The 25,787-nt window shown below is 40.2% G+C and overlaps 1 protein-coding gene across 3 annotated transcripts; it reads left to right on the top strand.

The window, feature by feature from the left end:
- The first annotated feature begins 4,678 nt into the window (after positions 1-4,678).
- Positions 4,679-23,465, top strand: ncaldb (neurocalcin delta b). 3 transcript variants are annotated; one of them, XM_040021046.1, is made up of 4 exons: positions 4,679-4,887; positions 17,746-18,176; positions 19,988-20,093; positions 21,251-23,465. In XM_040021046.1, exons 2-4 carry the CDS (start codon positions 17,799-17,801, stop codon positions 21,343-21,345), a joined length of 579 nt encoding a protein of 192 aa, XP_039876980.1. In that variant the 5' UTR covers positions 4,679-4,887; positions 17,746-17,798; the 3' UTR covers positions 21,346-23,465. The 3 variants fall into 3 exon arrangements, with proteins under 3 accessions (XP_039876980.1, XP_039876979.1, XP_039876981.1); XM_040021045.1 differs by having other exon boundaries at positions 4,680-4,887; positions 17,743-18,176; XM_040021047.1 differs by lacking the exon at positions 4,679-4,887 and adding an exon at positions 4,901-5,429 and having other exon boundaries at positions 17,743-18,176.
- The last annotated feature ends 2,322 nt before the right edge of the window (positions 23,466-25,787 follow it).

Genomic DNA, 25,787 nt, shown 5'->3' with positions numbered 1-25,787 from the left:
AAGTTCACATTTGCACAGTTTCTTGTAGATTGTAAGGTGCAAAGGTTTGTGTTCATTTAAATATAAAAAGAAATGCAATAAAAACTCATATTTACTCTTAGATTTAAAAGCTTTTACCATTTATTCAAGTTCTGTCAAATAAATGTTGAACATTGTAATGTTCAAGAAACCAGTTTGAGATGATCTGAGCTTTGCAGCAGCCATCAGATGATGCAAGCAACATTTTTTTCTAATCTTCTGTTATCAAATTTCAATCAGCCTGTGTGAACTGCAGCCTCAGTCTCCTGCACGTAGCTGACAGGAGCGGAGGTTGGTGTGGTCTTCTGCTGCTTCAAAGTTCAGAGATGCTCTTCTGTATATGTTGGTTTTAACAAGTAGCGATGCTCAGTTTGAATTTCAGCTGCGTGCCTGAATGCAGTGAATTGTGCTAACAAGGAAAATGAACAGGTGTACCTAAGGAAGTGGACAATGAGTGCATATTGGCCCTGTTACCTCACGGCACAAACCTTCTTTACTCCCTGCATGTGCCTGGTGGCTGTAGGTGCAGACATGAGCTTCAGTGAAAAATCTGAGTGGTTGGTGAGGCCAGAAAAGCAAACCCATTTCCAGGTGTAATGAGTACCGCATACCTGACCTTTATTTAAAGGTCAGTTTTTCTTCACTTACATTAATGATCAAAATCCTGGAGACTTATCTCTACAACGTACAAACTGCAACAATGCAAACAAGTACATCATATCGATTGTACTTTTAAAGGTACAAAAAGATACTCCACATTGTTTCACTACTATTATTTGAACAAACAAAAGTATCTGATTATTTGGCTGTTCAATTCTAAAAAAATGAACAATAACTGAGTAAATAAATAAATGAAAACAGATGGAAGATCTCACGGCTAATTAGGGTAATAGTGACATGAACAAACGAGGGAGGCAGAGACTGACAGCTGAGAAGAAAGGATAGGTTTGGCTTCATTGCTCTGTGAATAACTACACGGGGGACAAAAGTTAGTTGTGCGTGCATCAAAATGAAACTTTTTATTGGTTAAACAACAGGACAGTTTTTCTTAAGAAGTGCTCCTGAATCCCTACTGAGATTTCCATCACAGGAACATGTTTGTTTTTAGCACCATTGGTATTAGTTTCGGGCCTTTTCTCTTTCTTGCAAAGATTTCTCTGTATTCTCTAAATCTTGGTAATCTTATGATGACAAATATTAGGTTGGTGAAGCGTTTGCATACACAGCGGCAAATTCCTTCTGATAGACTTCTAATATTGCACTTTATCTTTTGTCCCCAAAATTATGTTGTTGGCATCAAATTCAGAAATCCATCCACAAATAACCGATGTGCTGACTTTGTGCCTAAAACAATTTACAAATCACAGCATTCTGTTTGCATAAACTGTATATTTTACACAAGATCCAGACAACTCTGTCGTTGCTAGAGGACATCTGCAATCCATTTCTCTCAGTAAAAAGTTGGACTATTTCATATATATAAAACACCTGTCTTCAATGACTCAGGCCACTCTGTGAAGCTGGGCTATTCTTTCAGAGGACATCCCCTCCTGCAGGTGCTGATGTCGTGCAGAAGCAGAAACCACACACATACATGCAAAGCTGACACCTGAGTCGCTGTGAAGAAGCCTGGCACGCGACGCGCATCGTGTTCTGGTTGAGAATAAATTCACCTGTTGGGTAATCCAGTCAGCCTGAGCATTAGCCTGCCGTGCATGACGTACAAGCGCAGCACAGTGAAGTCGCAGGTCAACTCAGTGAAGCTGCTTTTGTGTTCTCATTGCTTCTCTCTGAACTAGCATTTGTCTGCAAATACAAAGACACATAAATAATACTTGGAAATCAGACATGTCTATACAGCATCAGTTTGTTAATAACTTTTCGGACCAGTGCCTGGAGAAATTTTTGAAAATAAGAATATAAACTCACTGAGCAGCAAAGACATCATGATGCAATCCTCCATGAGAATCTGAGTGCAAGTTTTTTGAATGTGCAACTTTTCCTTAATAAGATAACAATCCTCAGCCTAGGGACGACTGCCAAACAGCTTAGCTCACCTCCAAACTTTGGCCACACTCCTCAGCAGGTTCAGCAGCTCAAGGCTGGCTCTGTCTGATTAGGTAACAGATAATCATTAAGAAGAGGTTGTTGGGCCTCTGCTGTGCTGCTCAGTGGCTTCTCCATCCAGAACCGCCTACTTAGCCTCATCCGTAAAGCCGCTGTTACCTAATGATGGAGCCCGTGTAGAGCCATGGGCTGACTGATTTAGAAAGACTCTTTGCTGTTTGAGCTGGGGCACACTAGGCTTCACTAGTGTGCGAGTGTGTGTGTGTGTGTGTGTGTGTGTGTGTGTGTGTGTGTGTGTGTGCAGCTCTTCAATGGACAGCCAGTCAGATCAATGTTATGCAAACCTATTAGTCAGAGGTTGCAGTGTTGGCTTCACACAATACTCAGGGACTCTAGCCCAGGGTCAAACACGCTGATGAGCTCTCACCTCAGTTAAGAGTAACAATCGGTTAAAGGCAGCAACAGAGAACTGCAGCTTTATATCGTCAAACAGTGCTAGAAAGACATTAATGTCACTGCATTAACTGCATTTTGTCCTTAAACAAGCATTCGTGTTTAAATTAGCACCAATTTCAAACTTGAAAATTGACGCATTGAGATTTTAGCAGCTTTTCCATCTGTCTGTATGTTTGCATATACGGTTAAAACCAAAACTTTTAAATGCAGTCTAATTTTGTTATATTTTTGTACAATCACATTTCCAGAAACATGATTTCAATCGAAGATTTCTGTGTAACGCATAGTTAATAACGCAATGCAATGATCCAGATGTGCAGTGGGTGGCAATGTTCTTATAGAGTGCAATACTATCTTAAATGATTTTATTTCACTTATCATTGTGACTGTTTCACTATAATCACTTATAAAATTGTGATTTTCTGTGTGTTTGCATTGGACAATTCACAATAAAGGAATCTGAACCTGGACCTGATGTGACTTTGAATGTGATCTACTGGGATTTTCCACAAAAACATTTCTAGAGTTTGCAGAATATGATCTGAAAAACAGAAAATAACCAGTGAGAGGCAACAGGGACTTAAAAAACCCCCACTTGTTACAAAGTATGCAGAAGAGCATCTCTGAATCACAACATCATGAACTGTAAGCAGCGGGCTACAGCAGCAGAAGAGCACACTGAATGCCATGCCTGTAAACTGGTACAGGAAACTGAGGCTACAATTCACAAAAACTCACCAGAGTTAAACAATAGAAGACTGCAAAAATGATGATGAGCTTTTATGTTTGTTGTTTTTGCTAAACAGCATGAAAGCATGGATCCATCCTACCTTGTATCAACAGTTGAAGCTGCTTATGTTGTGATCATACTGATTGCACAAAACTGTATTTGTTAAACTTTGAACGATCGACTGGGTGTGCTCGCTATCTCCCTGTTTCAACAGATGGTGTTTCATGATCAGATTTTGTTGTTGCAAGCACCACCGCTATGTTTATAAGCTCATCTATTCAGGAAACAAAGTTAAGTGAATCTGAGCAAGGGAGGCCATCACCCTGCTGAATAATTATTCTGAATTCTATTGTAATCCTTTATTACATATTTCAACACTAGAAAGAGATCAAAAGAAGCCGAGATGATTCCTGTGCATGGATATGTGATTAATGTTCATCGAACATTGTTTTGTACAGGTAATGGATTGCTGTGATCAGTGTGATGAGCATTTTGCTGACTCGACAGGAGGGAGGGGGTTCTCGGTGTACTTCATAAGGCCATTAAGAATATACTCCCTGGAACACAGTCTGAATAATCCCTGTGGCTTTGACTTCCTTTAATCATCTTAGCCAAAGCATGGCTCCCAATGTGCCTGCATGGGAACACCTGTACTGGGCCACAGCAAATGGATGGTGGTTATCATCTCAATCACCCTCCTGTTCCTCATGCAATACTCAGAAATAAGCAAGCGCATTTATGCTGATCAAGAGAATGCAAAACAAAGCAAGTAAGCTGAACTTTAATGCAAATGACTGAAAATGTAGTCTTAGTGTCAGCTGTTTATCTTTATCATTTGAATCCATCCGAAGGTCTAGTTTGCACACATCCCACATTAGGGGAGAAACAAACAGCACGGCAGGTAAAAGATACAGAATGCATGCAAAACTGGAGAAAATGTTTAAATAAGAGCCGGAGCTGCCATAAACTGTGGAAATATTTAGTAAAATGTGGCCCTGTATGTGTAGCGTTATTTAATTTTTTTAATGGTAAATAATTTGTAAGCAATTAATAAGTAAATAAAAGTATAAGTTATTTTAATGCTTTTTAAATTATTTTAAACAGGTTCTTGATCAGTATTCTTGTGTATGTGCATCAGGTGGCCATTAGCCACAAAATGACTTATAAAACAATTACTTCTATATGTTTATAGACCATTATAAAACATTAATAAACATTAATAAGCACATAGATGCTATTAAATACAGTAGGGTTATGTTTCATTTGATATACTCTTTAGTAAACGAACAACTTGTGGCTAAAAACAACAGTTTTTAAATGCTAATCGCCATTCAGGTGCCGGGCTCCTGTTGCCAGGAAACCGTGGCTTCCCATTGGCCGCTGCCGCTCCACGTGATGCCGAGCCTTGACGTCACGCCCAGAGGCTGTGGGGCTAAGCAGAGTGTGTGCAGCGGATCGGGAAAAGAGCCTGGTAGAGTTTGGACTGCGAGCACCCGGGAAACTCCAGCTCACCTACCGCACAGCTCTGCTTCTTCTGAAACGTTCACCGTCCTCGTACTAATAATGGACTTCTAAAGAGACTCCTAACGAGCCCCCCACAGCAACTTGAAAGCGAGGTAAGCTGTCGCTGATGTTGTGTTCGTCTCTTCCTTCGCAGTTTGCCCGCTTCCTCATACTTTGTTTCCCACCCCTCTTCAGTTTTCCCTCCCCGCACTCAGGTGAGATGACTTTACAGGTTGAAGAAGCGTCCTTGTACCGCTTCCAAAGCGCTTGCCTCCACTTTTATTCGCTTGTCTTAAATGACCAAAACAAGCAGCCTTTTTTGCACATGTTTTTCTAACATAACTTTGCAGTTGCAGAGGTATTTCGCGACGCTAGCAGCGGATAAAGCTTTACCTACATTTCTAATCGGATGAAGGTGCTTCTTCTTGTCCTACATGAGCCCCTGAGAGGAGGAGTAGTTTTCAGTCTTTGCACTCTCCATTTGATTGAAGCAGGAGTGAGAACAGGAAGTGAAAAAAGAAGGGAGTCCTGCTACCACACAAGGCTGAGTGAAGCAGGGTATCTCATTTCAGCAAATGCACATCAGTTAGCCAGTGGATTAAAGCAGGGCAAGGGTAGCTTTACTGGACTGGTGGTGCTGCTTCACCTTTGTCAGGTGAGTGGGCAATCTGCTTTCTGCAGAGTTTCTGGTTAAAGTGTGGGGTGTCTGGTCAGTGCACTAATAAGCTGTTGGAAGAAGACCCAGAAGGAAAACGCACAAAAAGGAAAGCCACTGAGAAACCACCAGAAAGCGTTTCAAATATTTGCAGGCTTCTGCTTCTCTTATCTGAGTCTTTTGCTTTTTGTTTGTTTAGTGTAGTTGCATGCACTGCAGACCACACGTAAGCCTGCTTGAGCTGCATATACTTAAGGCAAAGAGTCTCTGTTAGCTTAAATAACAAAAGTCTGAGCATTTTGACAAACATAACGTGTATTTTAATTTAGAATAAAATAAATCCCACTTGTAGAAGCTGTCCTTTTGATTTCTTTTGAGGGATGGTAAAGGCTTCAATTTTATATAAGTAAAACTGAAATGAATTGAATCTTTTGCTTTATCACAAGACTCTAGCTAAACCTGACACAAATCATGTTTTGTTTTTCCTATAGAACACACATAAAACATCCCTCTCACTCTTCCTGAGGTTGAGCAAAAGTAATTAATAAATTTAATGCGAGTTAAATGGGTATGGATTGATTAATTTGGTTAGCTCATAACAAAAAAGCTGAATATTTTTGCTGTTTAATAGCAATCAATTGGTAGCAATTGGTGCCCATTATGTGAAGATTTCCTCCCAACAGCATGTAGAGTAAATAATTAATATATAAAATATTGACTCTGTTGGTTTCAGGTTTCCATGAGACAGACCAGCAGCTAATGTAGGATTAAACTGACTGAAGCTCCATCTCTAAGTAGCTCCTCCAGGCTTCAGTTGAACTCGTGCAAATTTCTTTCTTTTTTTAAGGCGTCTTTTTGGTTTCATTTGTTGATGTAAACACTGTGGCGCATTAGGGTTGAGTTTCCTCTGATGGTTCCAGTGAAGTGGCCACGGGGGGGATCAGACAGGGAGGTGGTGTGAGGGGGAAAACATTAACGGACACAGAAGCCGAGAAATAAATCCGAGAGTTCAGTGGTCCAGAAGAAATGGGAGAAAGGAGGGTCATTCGCATGCAAAGAAAACAGAAAACACACTCACACACGAAACCTCTAGCTTCCAGACTTCTGATTCGATTTTAGTAATTCAACAGCTCGAGCGGCCAATACAGCATAACAAGATAATTGAAAGACCTGTGGAGGGTGGAGTCGAGATAATGGCCCCCTTGGTGTCAAACGCTTTCAGGATGCTCACAGATGTGTGCTAAATTTGAACAGATGTTCTATTTTCACCGGCGTGGGTGTCTTCTCAGTTTGTTTTGGGCCAGACTGACCGCACTGGTAGCCTGGTCTGTAGTTAGGCTTGTCTGAGCAGCAGTCTGCGCCTCTTTGAATTGAATTACACTTTTTTAGAGAGAGTAGACTGGGGGGGGGGGATAAAAGGAAGTGAAGGAGAGAGCTGGAGATAACATGTGAGAAAAGAAACAGATTCCGACCTGTCACATGGACTGTGTTTTGGATAGAAAGCCACATTTCTGGCATGCAGATATCTCTGACTGAGAGGGGTGGGAGTTGTTTAGTCATCTGATAGATTGACATTTCCATCTCTGTAGCCTTTTGTCTTTACAACAGGCTGTTTCAGGGAGAGACTCACATTTAGAGACTCGGTGCAAAAATAAGCGGCCCTCTCATGCAATCAGTGGCATTTTGCTGTGAGTGTGTGATGGCGTTTGTCCGTTCTGCAGCTCTGCCTCCTTTGGAGTCGTTGTCAGAGACGCTCCTTTTTTTTTTTTTTTTTTTTTTTTTTTTTATCTTGTTCTCATTCGCTCCCTCATAATGGCTTCGGTGTCATGATTGTGGTTTTCTGCAGCGCCTTGACGCACAACGCTGTCTCACAATGGGAGCTCATGTGCGCTGAATTATGATGAAGTTGTTGCCGTGGGAAGGGAAGAAGTCGTTTTTGACATTAGAGAGCAAAGTGCACGTTAAGCATATGTCGAACGCCAAAAGGTTCGTCGCGCAAGCATGAAGTTAAAGCTAGAGGAGCAGATGGATTAACTGTCTGTTCTGTATGTCCATTAATAAAACTGTGGATATGTTTCAGCTAGGCACATAAATTTGGTTTTATTTTATTTACTTATTTATTTTCTGGGGATTTACCAATAAATTGCTGGAATATTGGCTCCCTTGTCTGATATGTATCCTTGGAAAAAACAGTAGCTGTTATTTTTCTGTTATTTCACATCAGATTTGTGCTCGCTGAGTTTTTAAAGAGTATGTGGTGAAAGGCAGAAGGACTTTCTTTTGTTTACATGAACAAATGAGAAAACAAAATGGTTATTTAAAACACCAGCATCATCCCAGACTTTCACAGTCAGAAGCTGGAGCTCCTTCAGAGACATAATGATGTTTTCCCCCCCGATGAAATGACACACCGGTAGTAATAAAGGCATTGTTAGGATAAACACAAACAATAGGGGGTGTTAGAAGACAGAAGTGGCTAACTTTAAAACTTTAAAGCTGTTGCTCACGCTGAAGGTTAGTCGCTAGGCTCAGGTTACCCTGGAAACCCTCTGATGTATTTATATATCTTATCATAAGTCAATCACCAGTATCCTGTCATCGGCAGCGGCTTCATTTATGCGTCTCAGAGTCGAGAAAAGCGTTTCATTATTTTCTTGGAGTTGAAGGTTGTTGACTTTCAGCACTCTCTGGTTGCCACGTCACTGAGAATCACTTCCTGTGTGGATGAAGAGCTTTAGTTTTTGTTTTAAGAGTAATTTGAGTTTTTGTCTCGGTTTTAATACCAAACTTTTACATTTTATGCAGCGAGCGATTGTTTTCATGTACTCTGAATCATTTCTCCTTTATTTGATGATTAAGATTAATGATTAAGGGTCTGTGTGTTTTGACCAGTGGTCTATAAATATGTTTGGGATCATGTCACCAAGAAAATCACGAAGTGATCAAATCTGAGAATCCAAAGCCAGAACATTTCAGCTGAATAGTCATTGATTCAGCTCTGGATGATGTTTCACATGTAATTGGAGTTGATTAAGTTTACCAACCTGCTTTGACTTTTAAGTTATTTCACTTTTCCTAAACCTAAACCTTGAGTCGCTGTCGTACTAAGTTACTACAACTGAGTTTCACTGTTGGTCTGTGCATCCTGTTTCACCGGCAGAAACCCAGTGAAACCTCACTCACATCCTCAGACTGTGTTGGATAATCAGCAGAAATCCCCACTCTGACCTTACACTAAATAACACGGCAGATAGAGTTGCTCGGAGGCATTCAAGGAGCTGCTAAGGCATGCTGCACCGAACAGCCGTCGTCACTTGTAACGTGAGTCTGTGTGCTCCCAGAGCTATGCGGGCTGCAGCAGATATCCGAGGTGCTTTGAGATGTTCGGGATCATCAAGCATGTGATCGCTGATGGATGGTGGCCAGAAGATGTTTATATTTATGTGTTTTAACCTTTGACATGAGTGAAACCTCACTTTTCCAGCTGCATGAGACTACCTATGATGCTTCAGTGTGTCTTTGCGCTTCGTTTCTCCCATAAAAAAATGCAGGAGTTTGTCGGCTTTGCACTTCACTCCGCTGGAATAACTCCGAAGTTCATCTATAACTAAAACTGCGCTTGTAAATAAGGCTTTCAAGGCCTTGTTGTTTGCTATCATACTTCATTTTCATGCACCAAATGTCAGTCAAGTTGAACTCAACAAAGCAAACTGGCAGCGAGGATGAAACGAATTTAATAGAAACAGAAAGGACGTGAGATGAAGAACATTTTAAAGCTGCCAGCTGCTTGAACCTCGTCCAGTATTTCCCTTTCATTTGGAATATGTGTCGCAGCCTCCTCTTGGCACTTCTCCTGCAGAAATAAGACAGTTTATTCGTTTGTCTTGTTTATCATTTTTGCCTCATGCTTCATCAAATCACCTGGTAACATCTTTGACCATTTATCCATTAAAGTGGTGGATTTACGTGCTAGTTAACGTGGACTGGCCTGAATTTTTGAATATGGAAGCACTTTAAAAAAAAAACACCAAAAATAACATGGGGACAAAGATCTGTGATTTTCAGGTTTGAAGGTCGTACTAAAGCCTAGAAGGCAGCATATATAAGAGTTATACAGCCACAGTCATCTGATCACAAATTCTTTCAAACGCAGATGAAGTGGAAGAGAACTGCAGATAAGCTACTCAAAGACGAAAGAGGCTGGTTGTGACGTCGGTTTGCCGTTGCGTAAACCGAGCCTCTGGGGGCGTTCACATGTGTCCTCGTCTAATGTGAGATGGTAAAAGTGTCATTTTTAATATCTTATCACAGCTGAGATGAAACAAACTTTTGAATTGCAGGTGGAGATCGGATTGCCGCCCCCGTAGGTCTAATAATTGCTTACTTGTTAGGTCGAGGATAGCCGCCCTCAGCTCTGCAGCGCGGGCACAGATGCATCATATTTCATTATGAACATGTCATTCATAAACTGTCTATCTGCGATCGTGTCTCTTTCGGCCTCTTGCGCTCTCCGTTGACCTCCTCAGATCTGTTCTTGGATTATCTGTTGGACTGTGGGGTTAAGATTTACCTGCAGGATATAAATGGAGCCTTGTGGCTGTTGCGTAAGTGGGCAATAAGATGTTCTGGGACGAATGCCGTGTGGAGGCCCTTTGAGTCAAACAGCACGAATGAGTCAAGTGTAGTACAGTGCGAAGAGCTGTCTGCATACTAGGGCTGTGCAATTCATTGGATTTTGTTTTCAAGACTATAAAAAGATAAAACGGGGATTGTGGTGATGCTCAAATCCATCTTTACAGCAGCGGCTTTTGACTTTCTCTAAAAACTAAGCCCACTTGCTGTCAGACTGATGCATTTTAAGCATGTTAAGATCTATTTTATGCCAAAAAAAGGTTAAATATGTGTGTAAGTACTGAATCTTCCTTTCTACATGCGGTTGATTTCGGTGTAGTTCTTGGTGGATTTAAAGGTGTATTTTCTCTTCTCTTGGCTTTGATCCTCCTGTTGGTGCCACTGATGATGCTGGTGCTGCAGGTGTGCAGTTTGTTTGTTGGGCTGTTTTTGGAGTTAAATCTGCCTGGAGGCCCAGCAGGTGTATCCTGTCTTCTGCTAAAGACCTCAAACCTCGAACACTAAAGCTCATGGTGGCTGTGTGTGCACCGTCAAGGCCGCACTGAAAGAGACAGCCTGTTCTGGAGAGCTTCACTAACACCTGTGCAGGCTGAGGTCAGCGGCTCTATCTCAGGCCCGTTCTCCCCTCCTAGGGTTAGACTAGCGTCACACTCTTGTGCTGACCTTATGAGATGGTCGAGGGAGAGCCCGGCTAAACCGCAAGAGCCGTCTACTTGTCAAAGCATTAGTTATGTAACGGTGCCATCGCCGGTCCGCCTGCAGCACCAGGTAAGAGCCTTACCGGTTAATTGTTGGCAGTGATCTCACAGAGCTAGAAATAGCGGAGTTCTTAGGGTGACTGGCTGAAGAGATGTTCAGCTTTTTTCCCATCAGTATTTCTTCTAAAATACACACAGACCTTCAACCAAGAGCCGTTCCTCTCGACTGTCTCAGAGGGCTGCATGAACTGTGCATGATAGTGGAAGAGAGAGAGCCATCCATGCCTGAATCGAAAACACATCATTAATGGCAAACCTGCTGCAGCTAAGCTTTAATTTAAGTTGGATTTAATTACATCTGATTAACTGAGGGAGACGGGGGTCAGAGCAAAAGGTTAATGTAACATTAGCGATGTTTACATGTGCAAAATTTCTTCAGTCTCATTAAAGCTCAGATCAGATCTTCACTGTTTACACGACCCTAAATAAAATGATCGTGACCCATCATGACGTGCGTTTACTTGCCAAATAAATTGTTTTGACATCAGAATTTTCTAACCATCCGGAAATAGTAGAAGAAGAAGTTGATGTCCGATATTAAACAAACACCACTGTTTGGATTTCTCTGGCTAATGTAGCTCCTGCAGTTAAAAATGTAGTGCCACAGAGATGGTTTCAGATGCTTGTGAGCAAATAATGATGGTAGTAAACTGGGTTTGTTTGCAGCTGTAACTCCTGTGGTTACCCATAATTCCAGGGTGGTGTGTAAACGGCCTCACACTTCATCATAGGAGTAATACTGTGCATTACTAAATACTTAGAATAACTTTATGTGCTTAAATCTGTCTTGTAGTTTTATACACATGTTTGTATGAAATAGTTTGTTAGTTTTTTATGAGCACTTATAAAAAGGACAGGAAAACATTTGCTCTAATTGGCCTGTGCTTACTTACCAGTTAAACTGTAAATCATCTCATCAGTCACAGATCACAGTGGAGAGAAAAGAAAAACGCAGAGGAGATGCAAACTAGACACAGATAAACCTAAAGTTAAGTTTTCATTATATTAATTATTTGGCTCGTAATAAGTGTGCAACACGGCTCTGTGAGAGAAATGTGCAAATACAAATTAGACTGGGACAAAGGGGATTGGAGCATTAATTCATAGCCTCAAAGCAAACCGTCTAATTTTTCAAGGCTGCTGTGTCGTCATCAGCCTTTGTGCCATTCGAAGTTTAGTCTGATTGAGCTGCTTTTCGCTGGAAGATGTGGTGAAATCACTGATTTTATGAGTCTGATAACTCTTTATCATCATCATCATCATCACTTTATTTCTAAAGCACTTAAAAAACCCCAACATAACAGCTGACCAAAGTGATGTATAAAAATGAGAGAACCAGAATAAAACAATAAATCAGCTATAAGTCAATTCATAAAAGCTAGTGAATTAACTAGCTTTTATGAATTAACTTATAATTGTATGTACCTGCGTATGGTACAGGTACATACAAAGGGCCAGAGTACAAGACAGATAACAGCTCACACTGGGTAAAAGCCATGAAGTTTTAAAATCAACGAGAGGTGGAACCTGTCTGACCTCCAGCAGCAGCTCAATCCACATTTTAGGAGCCAAAACTGCAAAGGCTCTGTGTCCTCTGGATTTATAAAATATCTTTGGGACAGTCAAAAGCATCTGGTTAGCTGATCTAAGAGCACAGGATGGTGTGTAAAGGTGAAGCAGCTCAGACAAATCAGAAAGGTTCAAGACCATTAAGTTGTGTGCTCTCTGTTTGTACCAGTTAAATTAGTGCAGCACCGTTTTGTACCAGCTGTGAGAGGGAGGCCTGGCTAATTCCAATCAAAAGACAGTTAAAATAATCCAGGCAAGAGGCATGAATCAGTGTCTCTAGGTGGCTTGTAGACAGGATGGACTTGAATTTTGATAGCCACCTCATCTGAAAGATAGGCGACTTAACCACAGTGTTGACATGTGACTCAAGTTTTATACTTAGATTAGTGATGCTGGATTTTTTTTATGCGGGGCCAAAGAAGAAAAGTCAAAGGTAGGGATACAGCTGGAGCCACAGGATTTAAAAAGGATGACCTCAGTCTTTTTTCTGTAAAAATTATGGAAATTCAGCGCTGTCCATCCCCTGATGTCATCAAGACAATCAAGAACCAATAATTTAAAGGAAAATAGATTTGACAGTCATCAGCATATAAATGAACACTTTCAAAATTTGATATTCATTCAGGAAGGCCTTCAGCTGGGTGTAAATAGCTTTTTTTTCCCCCTAAGGTAACTTGGAGACCGGCCTAAAGTCTTTCAATGATGAGGATGTACAGATCCTGAACAGGGAGGAACACTGGTTTGAGTTGAGTTGCCAGTTTTGTCTCTGCTATATCAGTTTATTCTTGTGTGATTATTTCAGCTCTTTAATGGTATGTATGGAAAATTAGCAACAATAAGCAAATTTTATGTAGAGTGAAAATAACCTTAAAAGCAACACATAGACATATTTAAACTGTCAACATGCTTTAATCCACCTCTGCTCTTTCCTTTTTTTGTAAAGCCATTAAGGGCAATACTAATTAACCTTCCCCCTCTGGTTTAAAGTAATGGAGAGAGGACGTATTAGCTGGCTCAGTTCCTCCATATTAATGTTTAAACAGCAAAGCTGGAGGGACTCTGTGTGATTAGGACCGCAGCTAAAAGCAAGCAAACTAACAAGCCATCGGTCGTTGTAGGAAGTGCCGTTTCATTCTTTTCTGACTAATAATGCGCCTTTTTTTTTTTCTTATTTGGGCCCACTCACAGCGATAAACAGGAGTGATTGCAGGGTCAGTCGTCATGACTACGCAGGACCAAATAATCAAAAAAATGTACCCGAATCCATCGAGCAATTAAAATGCAGATTCGAGGCTGTGGTGGCACCAGTCAACGCGTCAGATAAAGGATGAGTTTATGAATGAAGTGGAAATGTCAGAAAATGTAGGAGAAAAATAAATGTTCAGAAAGGCAGATAAGCTAAATATATAAGCTTATATAAAAGATAAGCTTCTTGTCACAGTCGAGCTGAAGGAAAAAACAAAATAAGGAGCAGCTAAACTAGAAGTGCAATATATATATTTCAATATCATGCAATACTTTTTCATACCACAGTCAGTTCACAAGTTACTGTTTAATACTTGAAATGACTTCATATTGTCCCACATATTTGAATTTATTTGGCTTTGACTCTAGTCTCTGTCCAAGATTTCTGTGTCCTCGGTGTATGTGTACAAATGGCAAATAAAATATTTTATCTCATCTTTTTAAGCTGAAACTAAACTAAACCAGAGGGTTGGGCACACGTACGTAACAGAAGCTGTGTTTTTGTATGTTAGGCGTAAAAATGTATTTTGGATGTGATAAGATTTCTTATAAAGATGGATTTTAAATGTGGGGTTCAAAGACACTTGGGGGTCTGGAATTCATAGCCGGAAATGATTTGATGGGGGGCTGTTTAGACCATTAATGGGTACTACTGGTTATTAACATTGATTGCCTTCAAGTTCCAACAAACCTGGATCATCTATTCACTCGGTTTGCAGTTGTCTTAGCAATCCTGGGTATGCAGAATTTGCTTCTTAGTCCTAAGCTGTAAATACTGTGTTATCTTTTCTTGGAAGATAAAATGTCTGTAAGGAATCACTACTTCTTGCGGGACAACCATTCACTAGGGGGCAGAGTGAGTGCTTCATGACTCTTTGGGGTCGTACAGAAGTGAACTAACAAAATTAGCCTTTCAGTATCGCAGGATGTTTCTAATTTTAGAGATATTGCACTCTGATTCTTACATGTGAATCAGTAACATGATGTGAGGTTTTTGTTTTTGCTCTAAATGCGGTGAACAAGTAAAATAAGAAAATAAACAAAATAAGCTGATAAGTTTTTTGCAGGCTCAATAATTTATGAACTGACACCCTGAAGGTTTAATTTCATACAGTAACTTTTAGGACTATTAAAGCTTATTAGAAGTATGATAATTAACAGACGTGCCTGAAAAAGGAGAGCCGTAAAGGTCACCAGACTCAGTACAGGAATCACTGAATGTCCATAGGCTGTATATAAAAGATGGTCACAGTGCCTCAAACCTGCACTCTTTTTGATGTCCAGCAGGGGGCTGGTGCAGATTCCACAGAAGTCTGTGGGGAATCAGACTTAATGCTTACTTACTAAGGCTTCAGTGGGAAAGGGTTCAATCTGTATCCTCATCCTGCTTTTTTTCACACTCAGTTTCACTTCACCACAAAGACATTGTGACTTCTGCCACATCTCCAGGGGCTGAGCTGAAGGATCAACAGCAGTACAAACATAAACAAGAGCAGCCCACATTACCAGTTGGTCGAGGTGTTTTTGCCCTCATGTAACCAGACACAGCTAATGTGCTCTGTTACTTATACAACAAACACTGGTAAAATTCTGTGTAGCATACACAGACTACCAATTTTCCACAAAAACATGCGGTCCACAGCAGGCTATAGTCTGCAGGTTAAGCAAAAAGCAGCATTCCTTAAAATCCGGTTTAAAAAGGGTTAAAAATAATGCCAAAGATCTAGAAGTCATCCTGCAGATACCAGCAGAATCCTGAGGAGTGTAATGTTTAGGGAACGGTGTCCTCAGATTAGTGTGTGTCTTTAATGGGTTTATGAAAGGATAAAGCCCCCCCTCTCTGTCCATATATCAGCTATACCCTTCAGCTCCAGACTGTTTGTGTCTGTCTAATTTAAAGGCACAGACTCGCTTCCCTGTCCGTACATCCACCGTGCAGTCGGAGACCCCCTCCCCTCCGTGTGGCGTTTTGCTCCGGGATGGGTGTGTAAACAGGTGCTAATCTCTGTTCCCGCTGCCGCAGAATGGGAGTGAACTACTGGTAAAACAGCAGGGAGCTCATCTGAGGTGGCTGCCGCACTGTCTGCGCTCATTGTTTACTCTGAGTTAATTAAAGGATTATAGCTGCCTGTTTATGGAACATGTGTGAGTGTGAAATAAAAGAAGACGAAATTGGATTTAAGAAAAACCAATAAAAACACAGACTGTTTAATTCAAGGCGCGCGCACACACTTTCACACTTGCTGCAGGATTACTTAAACTACTGTCACTGCTAAATGAACTGATGAGGGTTAAATCTGTTTCCTGCCTTTTTTTATTTTATTTTTTTTCTGTAGCAGAAGTTTGACTTAATCCTCTTAGCTATAAGAGCTCATGCTGTTTCCACAGTGTGTATGAATCTCTGTTAATGAATTAATGGATCAGCTAAATGAGCAGAAAACTGTCTGCATACATGATGATGATGATGATGATGATGATTAAGAAACTGAAGACTACCTGTATGTTTCACTCAAGAGCTTACAATAGACTAACGTGTAGTTATTGTGAGCTAATAAGTTCACACGTGTTTGTTTGTGCTACATTTTATGAGGTTTACAAGTTTCATTGTTAAGATTTGGAATAGGAAAAAGGCCAAAAGCCTGAGTGTAAACAGAGAGGTCCTGGAACTTTATTACCCTTCCTGGAGCAAAGTACCTCCACTGCTTCGACCCGACCTGACATTGCTGATTGTATTTGTCATTATCCTCGGCTAAGCTTTTTACAGCTTCCCTCTTTCTTTAGCCTGAAGAACTCAGCAGCAAGCAGTGTGACAAGGGAGGGTGCTAAACATATTAGCTACAGGGGAAGACGATGAACTGTGTCCTCTGCTGAGTTTCCTTTCTGCACCAAATTATTAGTTATGGAGGAGTGCAACATTTGTCACACTGTGTTTATCTTACTTTCCTCAATCAAAATGAAAGAAATGCTGTCAGATGTTTTGATACCAGCTCAATAAGCCATCTCTGTTGCGATTACAGAGGATGTTGATAGCTGTGTCTGCGAATGAGCCTCAGAGTTCATGCAGGAAATGAAAGATGCATCTGCAGAGATGCATGCACAGGCAGAAAGGCATGTTATAGGTGTGGTTGTGCATCTGTCATAGTGCTACACCATGAGAACATACAATGGTCTTGTGTTGCAGTTGCTTGTGCACAAGATCAAGCTTATGCTTTCCTTTTATCTAGTGTGTGTGTGTGAGAGAGATATTGTTGCATTTTTCCATTTAATCAGCCACCAAATAAATGAAAAAGATAAGATCACATAAGACAAGAGAGCATGTGCTAGTTCAGCGCCACATAAGTGATTTCCCTGCAGAAAGATAAGAAAGAACAGTGGAGAATATAAACAGATTTAATCAGTGACATTAATTTAATCGAAGGCATTAAATAAAATTTATAAATGGTACAAATTATTATTTGTATACTGTTTTTGTCCTTCCTATTTTTCATTCTTTCTGACTCTTGTGCTGCTCTAACATGTGAATTTTCTGGGTGTGGGATTAGTAAAGTCGTCATCCAAGGGAAAAATTATAAATGCACATTTTACCAAAGTTTGTTTGACATGAGCAGCACAAGTAAATGTGACGTTACAATGCTAGGACATGCCAAAACTCCTTAAGGGATAGGTTTACTGCAGTTTACTGTTTTTTGCTCTCATCAGGCTAATTTCTGGCTGCAGCATGCACCGATAAACACAGAGGGAGACCAGCATTTAGCAGATAATATTGGACTGGATGTTTATCAGCTGATGGCAAACTCGACTCAGCGAATGAAGCTGTTGTTCCGTGGGTGATGAATGTATATTGAGCTATTCACTCACTCATATGACAGAGCAAAACCGTTTTTCGGCTGTAAAATGTGGATTTATTGCCTTGCCTAAAAATAAAAGCTTGTGATGAATGGTTTTATGTAAATATGAGATATTTACGCGGAAAAGTTAAAGTGTGAAAATGCATTAAGCGCTTTTATTCCCATTTATATCCGCTTCCCGCCTCCTGTCTCAGTAAGCCTCGAGGTCACTGCAGATGATTTTCTAACAACCTTTTAATGTCTTCTGTTTTCCGCTGTCAGCAGTCTAAAGCATCGCTGCCCTCACACCGACTACAGCCTCAACGCAAGCAGTGACCATGGGTAAACAGAACAGCAAGCTCCGTCCCGACGTCATGCAAGACCTGGTGGAGAACACGGACTTCACCGAGCACGAGATCACCGAGTGGTACAAGGGCTTCCTGCGGGACTGCCCCAGCGGCTCTCTGTCCATGGAGGAGTTCAAGAAGATCTACGCCAACTTCTTCCCTTACGGCGACGCCTCAAAGTTTGCTGAGCACGTCTTCCGCACATTTGACGCCAACGGAGACGGGACTATAGACTTCAGGGAGTTCATCATCGCCCTGAGCGTGACCTCACGTGGTCGGCTGGACCAGAAACTGAAGTGGGCGTTCAGTATGTACGACCTGGACGGGAATGGGTACATAAGCAAGGCCGAGATGCTCGAGATCGTAACGGTGGGTCTTGCTTTGTTTTTTTGTTCCTTTCTAACTTTATTTCCCTCCATCTTTCTGCTTCTCTAGCTTTATGTACCCCTCAGTCTTTTTAGAGGGAGCTGCATGCCATCATGCTCCCCTGCTCATGAAACTATTCCTGCAGTGGAGCAATATTTTGCTCAGCCATCCATACCAGCTGCTGCATCATATCTGCTTTTGTGCTCTGAACCATTTCACTGCCCACGGCGGGGAAAGCAACGATGTGTAATTTAAGAAACCAGCAGTTCCTCTCTGCTTCCCTAAAAAAGACTCGGCTGCGATGTGTGGTCCACCTTCTGATTGTCATATTGGCTCAACACTACTTGGGACAGCTGCGCACTTCCCCATCGTTACTCTACAGGAAATGGGCTCCTCGCCTTATTGGACGAATGCTTCAGACGTCAGTCGGAGCATCACGCACGCTCTCACACAACCCAGCAATCCTGTACACATGTTGTTACATCACACGTTGCGGTGCTAAATTGAGCCGAGTACCAAAGAAGGTGTAATCCCATTCTCCAAAGTCGGTGTTGTTTATTTAAAGCGCATGCGTAAGGTGAGATGGAGCCTATATCTGGACATGATCCGATACATTAGCTGTTCCACGCAGGCCGAGTTTGAATTTAGTCTGTAAGACACAGGGTGGCTGTGGCTACAATGTAGCTTGCCATCACCAGTGTGTGAATGTGTGTGTGAATGGGTGGATGACTGGATATGTAAAGCCTTTTGGGGTCCTTAGGGACTAGAAAAGCGCTACACAAATACAGGCCATTTACCATTTACCATGATGAATTAAGTTTCTTTGTAGTAAAACTGTTTAAAAAAAAAAAAAAAAAGTTATAGTCATATTATGAGGAAAAAGCAGTGAACTAGAGATTTTTAGCTAATCCAGTCGAAGGACCTATTTGTCCATCCATAAATTACAAGAACTACTATGCTTTCATGACTCATCCAGTGGGAACGCTTTCTGGCCAATCAGTGGCATGCATTCTGTTGACGTCACATTTGTGGGTTGACTCAGCTCACCTGGAATCCTGGCAGAGATAGTGGGGGGATACCAGGTTCTGCCACCTCATGGCACACCCTAAAATGCGGGCCGAGTGGGTACTAGTGGAAAAGAAGTAGCTTATGAGACGAAAGTAATCACCATCTAATTTTCAGTTGCAATGATGAGAAAATTCCTCACGATAACAACAAATGTTTCACTTGTTCTCCCATTAAAATCATCCCATGCAGAGATGCAGGAATGAAAGGAAGGTGGGGGGGAAAAACCCCCCCACACCCGCAACCCTTCAGATTTAACAAAATCTGAATTAACAAAAGTGATTTTCATATTTTTTTTTTAACCTTTTTTTTATTGCGGAAATTTTCTTCTGCTCCATATATTTAATAAAACCTAAAACAAAAATGTCAAAGAGTCTAATTTTTCTTCTTCTGTTTTTTTACATGAACGCTTTCTGTTTATTTCCCTGCGGTGAAATCAGGCAGCAAAGAGTGAAAAATAAATGAAAGGACCACTCTATCTTGCTGCTTCCCTGCAGAGATAAGTTGATCAATGGGTCACTAAGATGATCTTTTTTTGTGCACTTTGCAGTTGTGCTTAATGGACTCCAGTTTTCCACTGAGATATCATCTGTTTGTAATGCATTACAGCCACTCTTAGAAAGTTTGAACCTGCATAAAAGGACATTAAGGTTATTTTGTTGTTTAGTGCACGAAACACTATTTCGGCACTATTTTTCCCTCAAAATGTACATACTGAAACTGTTTCCCCCCCCCCCATCTGTCTTCAGGCCATTTACAAGATGGTTTCCTCTGTGATGAAGATGCCTGAGGACGAATCCACACCTGAGAAACGCACAGATAAGATTTTCAGGCAGATGGACACAAATAGAGATGGTAAGGCTTCCTTATTATCTGTTCTTATTATTTCCATTTATTAATGTCAGCAAAGGATGCTCATGTTCAACATTGCAGTTTTCAAATAGTTTGTCTACAATACTTATACATACTCATGCGTGAGTATGTATAAGCTCTGGTAGTGGAGAGAGGACACAAAGTTTAATCAAAAGCAAGCACTTTATTGGCTGTTTGTAGTCCAAATACTACACTAAGTATTTGAAAATCAGAAATCAACACAGAAAACATGGACAACATCAATAGATGAGTTACCTTGCAGTCGCTTATAATCTGCGCCGCCATGGGTAGACGCTTGTATCGCTCGCCTTGTAGTTGAGAAAAGTTCATCTTAGGATCCGCCCACTTTGCATTGCCATTTAGTAATTACAAATGATTTCCTGTGTGGACGCAGCCTCACGATCACATTTACAAGTATGGAAACCCTCAGCCTGACAGTAACAACAACAACAAAACCAGCAAGTCTTAAACAGCAGTGAAACTAAAGAGAAATCCCAACTTAATAATAACATTAACGGTGATGTTAATAATAAAAGCAAACAAAAAAGCTCAAAATCCACACAGAACCCTGGAATCATGACAGGATCTCCCTACAATGAGATCAGTCAGCTATGACTGTCTACAGCAGCCCCACCCACCTTCTGTTCAAACCTTCTGTTTGCATGGGTTGTCTAATAAAGAGAGCCAGATTACGACACCACCCCACACACACAACGCACATCTAAATTTTGAAGGTGCTCTTCAAATTTAGAGGAAACTGTTTCACTGGCAGCAGCAGCAGTTATCAGTCTTTTTAACTGCTTTGTTTTAAATTGCGCCATTACAGGAGAGGAGGCCTGTTACTTCATGGCTCACTGCTTTTTCCAATTTTTTTTTTTAGTTTTATTGCAGCTACATTTTAAGCACAAATCCATTTCTTGATTTTTCTGTGTCTGTCCTTAAAAACGGGTTCCCACTCACAGTTGGTGCGGTTGTGCTTGTTGTCTCTCCCTCCTCCTGCCAGCTTTTGCAGCAGTTCATGGATTATAAAAAAAGAGCTGAAAAAATAGTGAATATATATATATTTTTTTGAAGCTGCTTTTTAAAATTGAACTATTCATATTGCAGCACCTGTTTAAAGTCATTTATGTCTCTCGCAGGTAAACTGTCCCTGGAGGAGTTCGTCGAGGGAGCGAAGAACGATCCCTCCATTGTCCGACTGCTTCAGTGTGATCCCAGCAGTGCTGGGCAGTAAAACGAAAAAAGGACTTTTTCCACTGCAGTTTAATAGATTTAACACATTTTCAAAATCTCTCCCATCTGACACACCTGAGATTTTTCTCTTCCACATGGGATACCTCGAGCTTTAGAGGCACATGAACGCAAACAGACACAGATTAACATGCACATGCTACAAATAGTATATAATCTTTCAGATTCCTACATGCACACACGGCTCATGCGCCTCTACGCCTGGTCAAAAACTCCAGACAAACACATGTGGGTTATCTCACATAAGGTACAGATATAAGTCAAAAGAACTGAAATCCCATCAAAGACTTGTGAAACGCAGAGTGAAAGCTGTGCTTTCTGTCTGAGAGGACGGCCAGTGAGGATAATTCAGCACATTTGTGAGGTACTCTGAGCCAAATCAAGTTTTGGCTGTTTGTTTTCCTCCCCTTTGTTGTTATTGAAAGCATTATTCCTGATGTAAAGGGAGTCATGCTGGCTTTGTTCTGTGTGACTGACTGACTGGGTGGTTCTTTAAGTATTGCAGTGTAAATCCATGTCAACACTGGGGAAAAATGAAGTAAGTAAGCGTGGGACTAAAAGCGTTCTGAGCTTACAGTAGACTGAAGATCTGGGAATTGTAGTTTTTAACCAAAGAGTAATTGTAGATGGGGATGAAAGATTATTATTTTTTTGTTTATTTTTGTCTTTTGTTTGAATTTTTTTTGTACATTTTGGAGGAATGTTACATGGAACCAAAACTGACTCAGATGTCTAAATGAAGGGGAATATCGTGACTACAGATTACAACCATCTGCTTCTTTGAAAGTGACTTTTCATGCCAAGTTCTGTATCCACACCCACACATACAGTATGTACACACATTAATTTTAACTACGAATACACGAACTTGGCATATGCATAGAACCCGAGCTGTGATTCTCCTTCAACTATAGTTCAACAAGTATATAATTTGAAAATCAAAGATAGATGTTATATGAATATATATAGTACGTACTTATATATTCTTTTACTCTGTGGTAACATTGTAGCAATTCGCTGCAATGGAAGAGATTCATTTTAAAATGTTGACATATAAATTATTGGAATGTGATGATGAACATTTTCTTTTCTTTTTCTTGACAAACATGATGTGGAAGAAAGTTGTACAGTATATTCACTCATATTTATGCTAGAGATGTTAAAAAAAAAGAAAAAAAGGAGAGGACCACACATATTGCTATGCATTCAGCTTTGAATATCATCTGCTGCATTTTAAAACTTTTAAAAGTCTCCTACACTGACGTAAGATAATAAAATGCCGGCAGTTAAGTTTTTCCACTTCTCAGCGTCGATGTTTAAATTCCAATGTAATCTTACATTTTTGCGCAAATGTGACGTCGTGTCCTGAACGTGCAGTTTTTGTCTCACGTGCAAAAAAATAAAAAATCAATCAATTTCAAATTGATGCTGTGACAGATGTAAATGATAGCGGTTGCTTAACTGACAGGTCGATGCACTGACGTTACCGTACATAACCACCTTTATTTGTGAAGCACTTTAAAATGACCACAATGGACCAAAGTGCTGTACAGAGGAATAAATAATACATAGTAAAGAACTACAACACACTAGCTCACATGAAGTATAAAATACACATTAAAAATACAAGTGAAATTAATAAAACACACAAAACATTAAAGTAAAACAGCCATACAATAATACAGATGAAACAAGGGTGAAATAAAGTCAGCATCTCTCAAGCAAAAGGTTTTTTAGGATTTAAAGCTGAACATGATGTAAAGGAAGTCTTCTTGTCTGGATAAATGTGATAGTAAGGTGGAAAAATGATGATAATTTAATTAACACTGTTAACATTTCAATGAGGCGATTGGTACTACAGTCTCACATGTCATTTCAATAGCATCTTGTGGTCAAGTGCCAAATGTAGAGGAATTTTAAAAAAGGAAAAGAAAAAAACACAGTATTGTATCTGTTTATACTGTACAGCTGTGACCTGTCGAACAAAAAAAATAAAATCCAAAAAACTGTCATTTTGTAGATTTTGTATTGTTAACTTGCAAAATGTGTTCTGTGTAGGATGTCCATTTTGTTATTAAAATAAAGATAAAATGGGGAAAAAGGCTTATTGTTTTTCACTGTCTTTAATGAATATTTAATTTGAAGACACACTGTTAAGGAAGTTGACTGGAAAAAATGTCTACGTCCATTAATTGCTTTGTAATTTTCTCTGCAGGCACCTCCACATGGGTTATGTTTGTGATGTTATGACAGCTACAAATACATATTTCTCCACAGGATTAATTAGTTATATTTGTGGCCTTTTGACTCCTCATGCCATAGCAGTCTTATAATCCCCAACAGATTATATACAAGGCTTAAAAAAAAAGTGGAAAACAATAATGCTGGATATCTGTATTCATATGGTCTGGGTAATGTGTTAGGAACTAAAGAATGCCATATTGTTTTAATGGAAATGGAAATGACCAACCCACAGTGGGCCCCCATGTGGTTGTGCGTGTGCCTGACAATGTCGGGGCATACTACTAATGAGTTGATGGATGATGAGAGATCTCCTCCCACATCTGGATCCGGGCATTACTGAGCTCCTGGACAGTCTGAGGGGCAACCTGGTGTTGTCGGATGGACCAAAAAAATAATGTCCCAGAGGTGTTCAGTTGGATTTAGGTCAGGCAGCCTTGGGGGCCAATCAGTGTATCAATTCCCTTATCCTCCAGGAACTACCTGGATACCCTCTCCACATGAGCCCGGGCATGATACCAGTCCTGCTAATGGGTTAAGGACCTTCTAAGATCCTTTTCAGCTCTCCTAGAGTAACTGCCTGTCTCCTGGAATTTCCTCCATGCTCTTGAGACTAACTTTTTCTAGAGGACTGCAGGTGCAGCCTTTGGTAGGGTCCATGAGTGGCCTCATGCTACTACTAGTAACACAGATCCTAGCCAAATACAAAGCTAGTAAAAACAAAACAAAAATCAACAACAGAAAAGATGAGGAATGACAAAAACGGCCTCCAACTGTAAAACCACTCCTGTTTTGGAGGTTTGAACAGAGGGCCCTTTATCATGTTTCCACTGAGTGCAATATTTATTGGCGATGTAAAATGGGGAAACAGAATGACTCCAACCAATTTATATAAAGTCTTATTAGTTTTAGTGTGTGGTTTGTGTTTAGTGCTAATTGGTAAAGGCTAACATGGTGATAAACTATGAGAAAATGACATGCTAGCATACCTGATAGGTGCCAATACGAATGCCAAAATGAAATAATTAATAATAATTAATAGAAAATACAAAGCATCATGAAATAAACTGTCACTGCAATTCATCAAGACCCTAACGTGCTGGTACCCTGCACAGCAAGTAAAGGTAAACAGATCCCAAATAAAAGACTAAAGCAGAGGACATCAGGTAACCAGTTGTCCCAAAATGCATTCTTAATTAAATCACAATGGTGGCAGAAAGTACTACAAACTATATGTGATTTTTTTTTGTGTTTCTGTGTTGCCAAATATACTTTCAAGATTTGTTTTTAGGTGACAATGTAGTGGTGTGACCTTTAAACATCTCTTGGAATTTGCAAGCTAGCTATTTGCAAATGTGCTCTGATATTTATGGAGATGCAAAGTCTTGCTGGCCTAACAGCCACCTTGCCTTGCCAACATTCGGCTGCCCAGGCGGTTGGAATTAACAATACTCACCGAGAACAGCCTGGTCCGGGCACACTGTGTTCAAAACCCCATTCACTGTAAGGACTTCTGTTAAACTGAAAGCATATTCATGAAAACTGTTCACCAAGTCACAGCAACATCTTGGACAGCTTCTTTCTTAGCTGTTATGAAACTGCAATGAAACTCAAACATTTGGAGCCTCTCTGAGAACAAAAGTTGAACTAAATATTTTATAAAAAAAAATATCAGTGGCTCCACATTATAGTTTATACATTCACCTGAACAAGTTAAAAGAAAATGCCTGGATCAATCCTGGGAGGAGAAATAAAATCCCTTTAGGGTTACATTAAAAAGAGTATCTGATGTAAGAATGAAGCGCAAAACAGTCGCTTTGGTGATCCCTTGTGAATAAACTAGCAGCTGAAAGCTTAAATATTATTTTAATAAAATAAACTCTTATTAGCTTTAGCTAGCTAGTGTACTGCGCTAACTGGAAAATGTTAGCATACTAACATTCCACATTACTTCCTCTAGATTACAAATAATAATAGTTCAAATGTAGACAACTCACCTAAATTTTAAAAGCTTTAACATATATATATATATATATATATATATATATATATATATATATAGAGAGAGAGAGAGAGAGAGAGAGAGAGAGAGAGCATAGTACAGCTCTAGCTGCTGTCTTTGACTCCAGTTCTATTCATTGTGTTTAATGTTGAGCTGCTTTAAAATGCACAAAGAAAACACAC

This window comes from Simochromis diagramma, unplaced genomic scaffold, assembly GCF_900408965.1.
Source record: "Simochromis diagramma unplaced genomic scaffold, fSimDia1.1 OVJJ01000753.1, whole genome shotgun sequence".
NCBI classification, from domain to species: Eukaryota; Metazoa; Chordata; class Actinopteri; order Cichliformes; family Cichlidae; genus Simochromis; species Simochromis diagramma.
The sequence above is the reverse complement of the archived record's forward strand: the minus strand, read 5'-3'. Positions and strand labels throughout refer to the sequence as shown.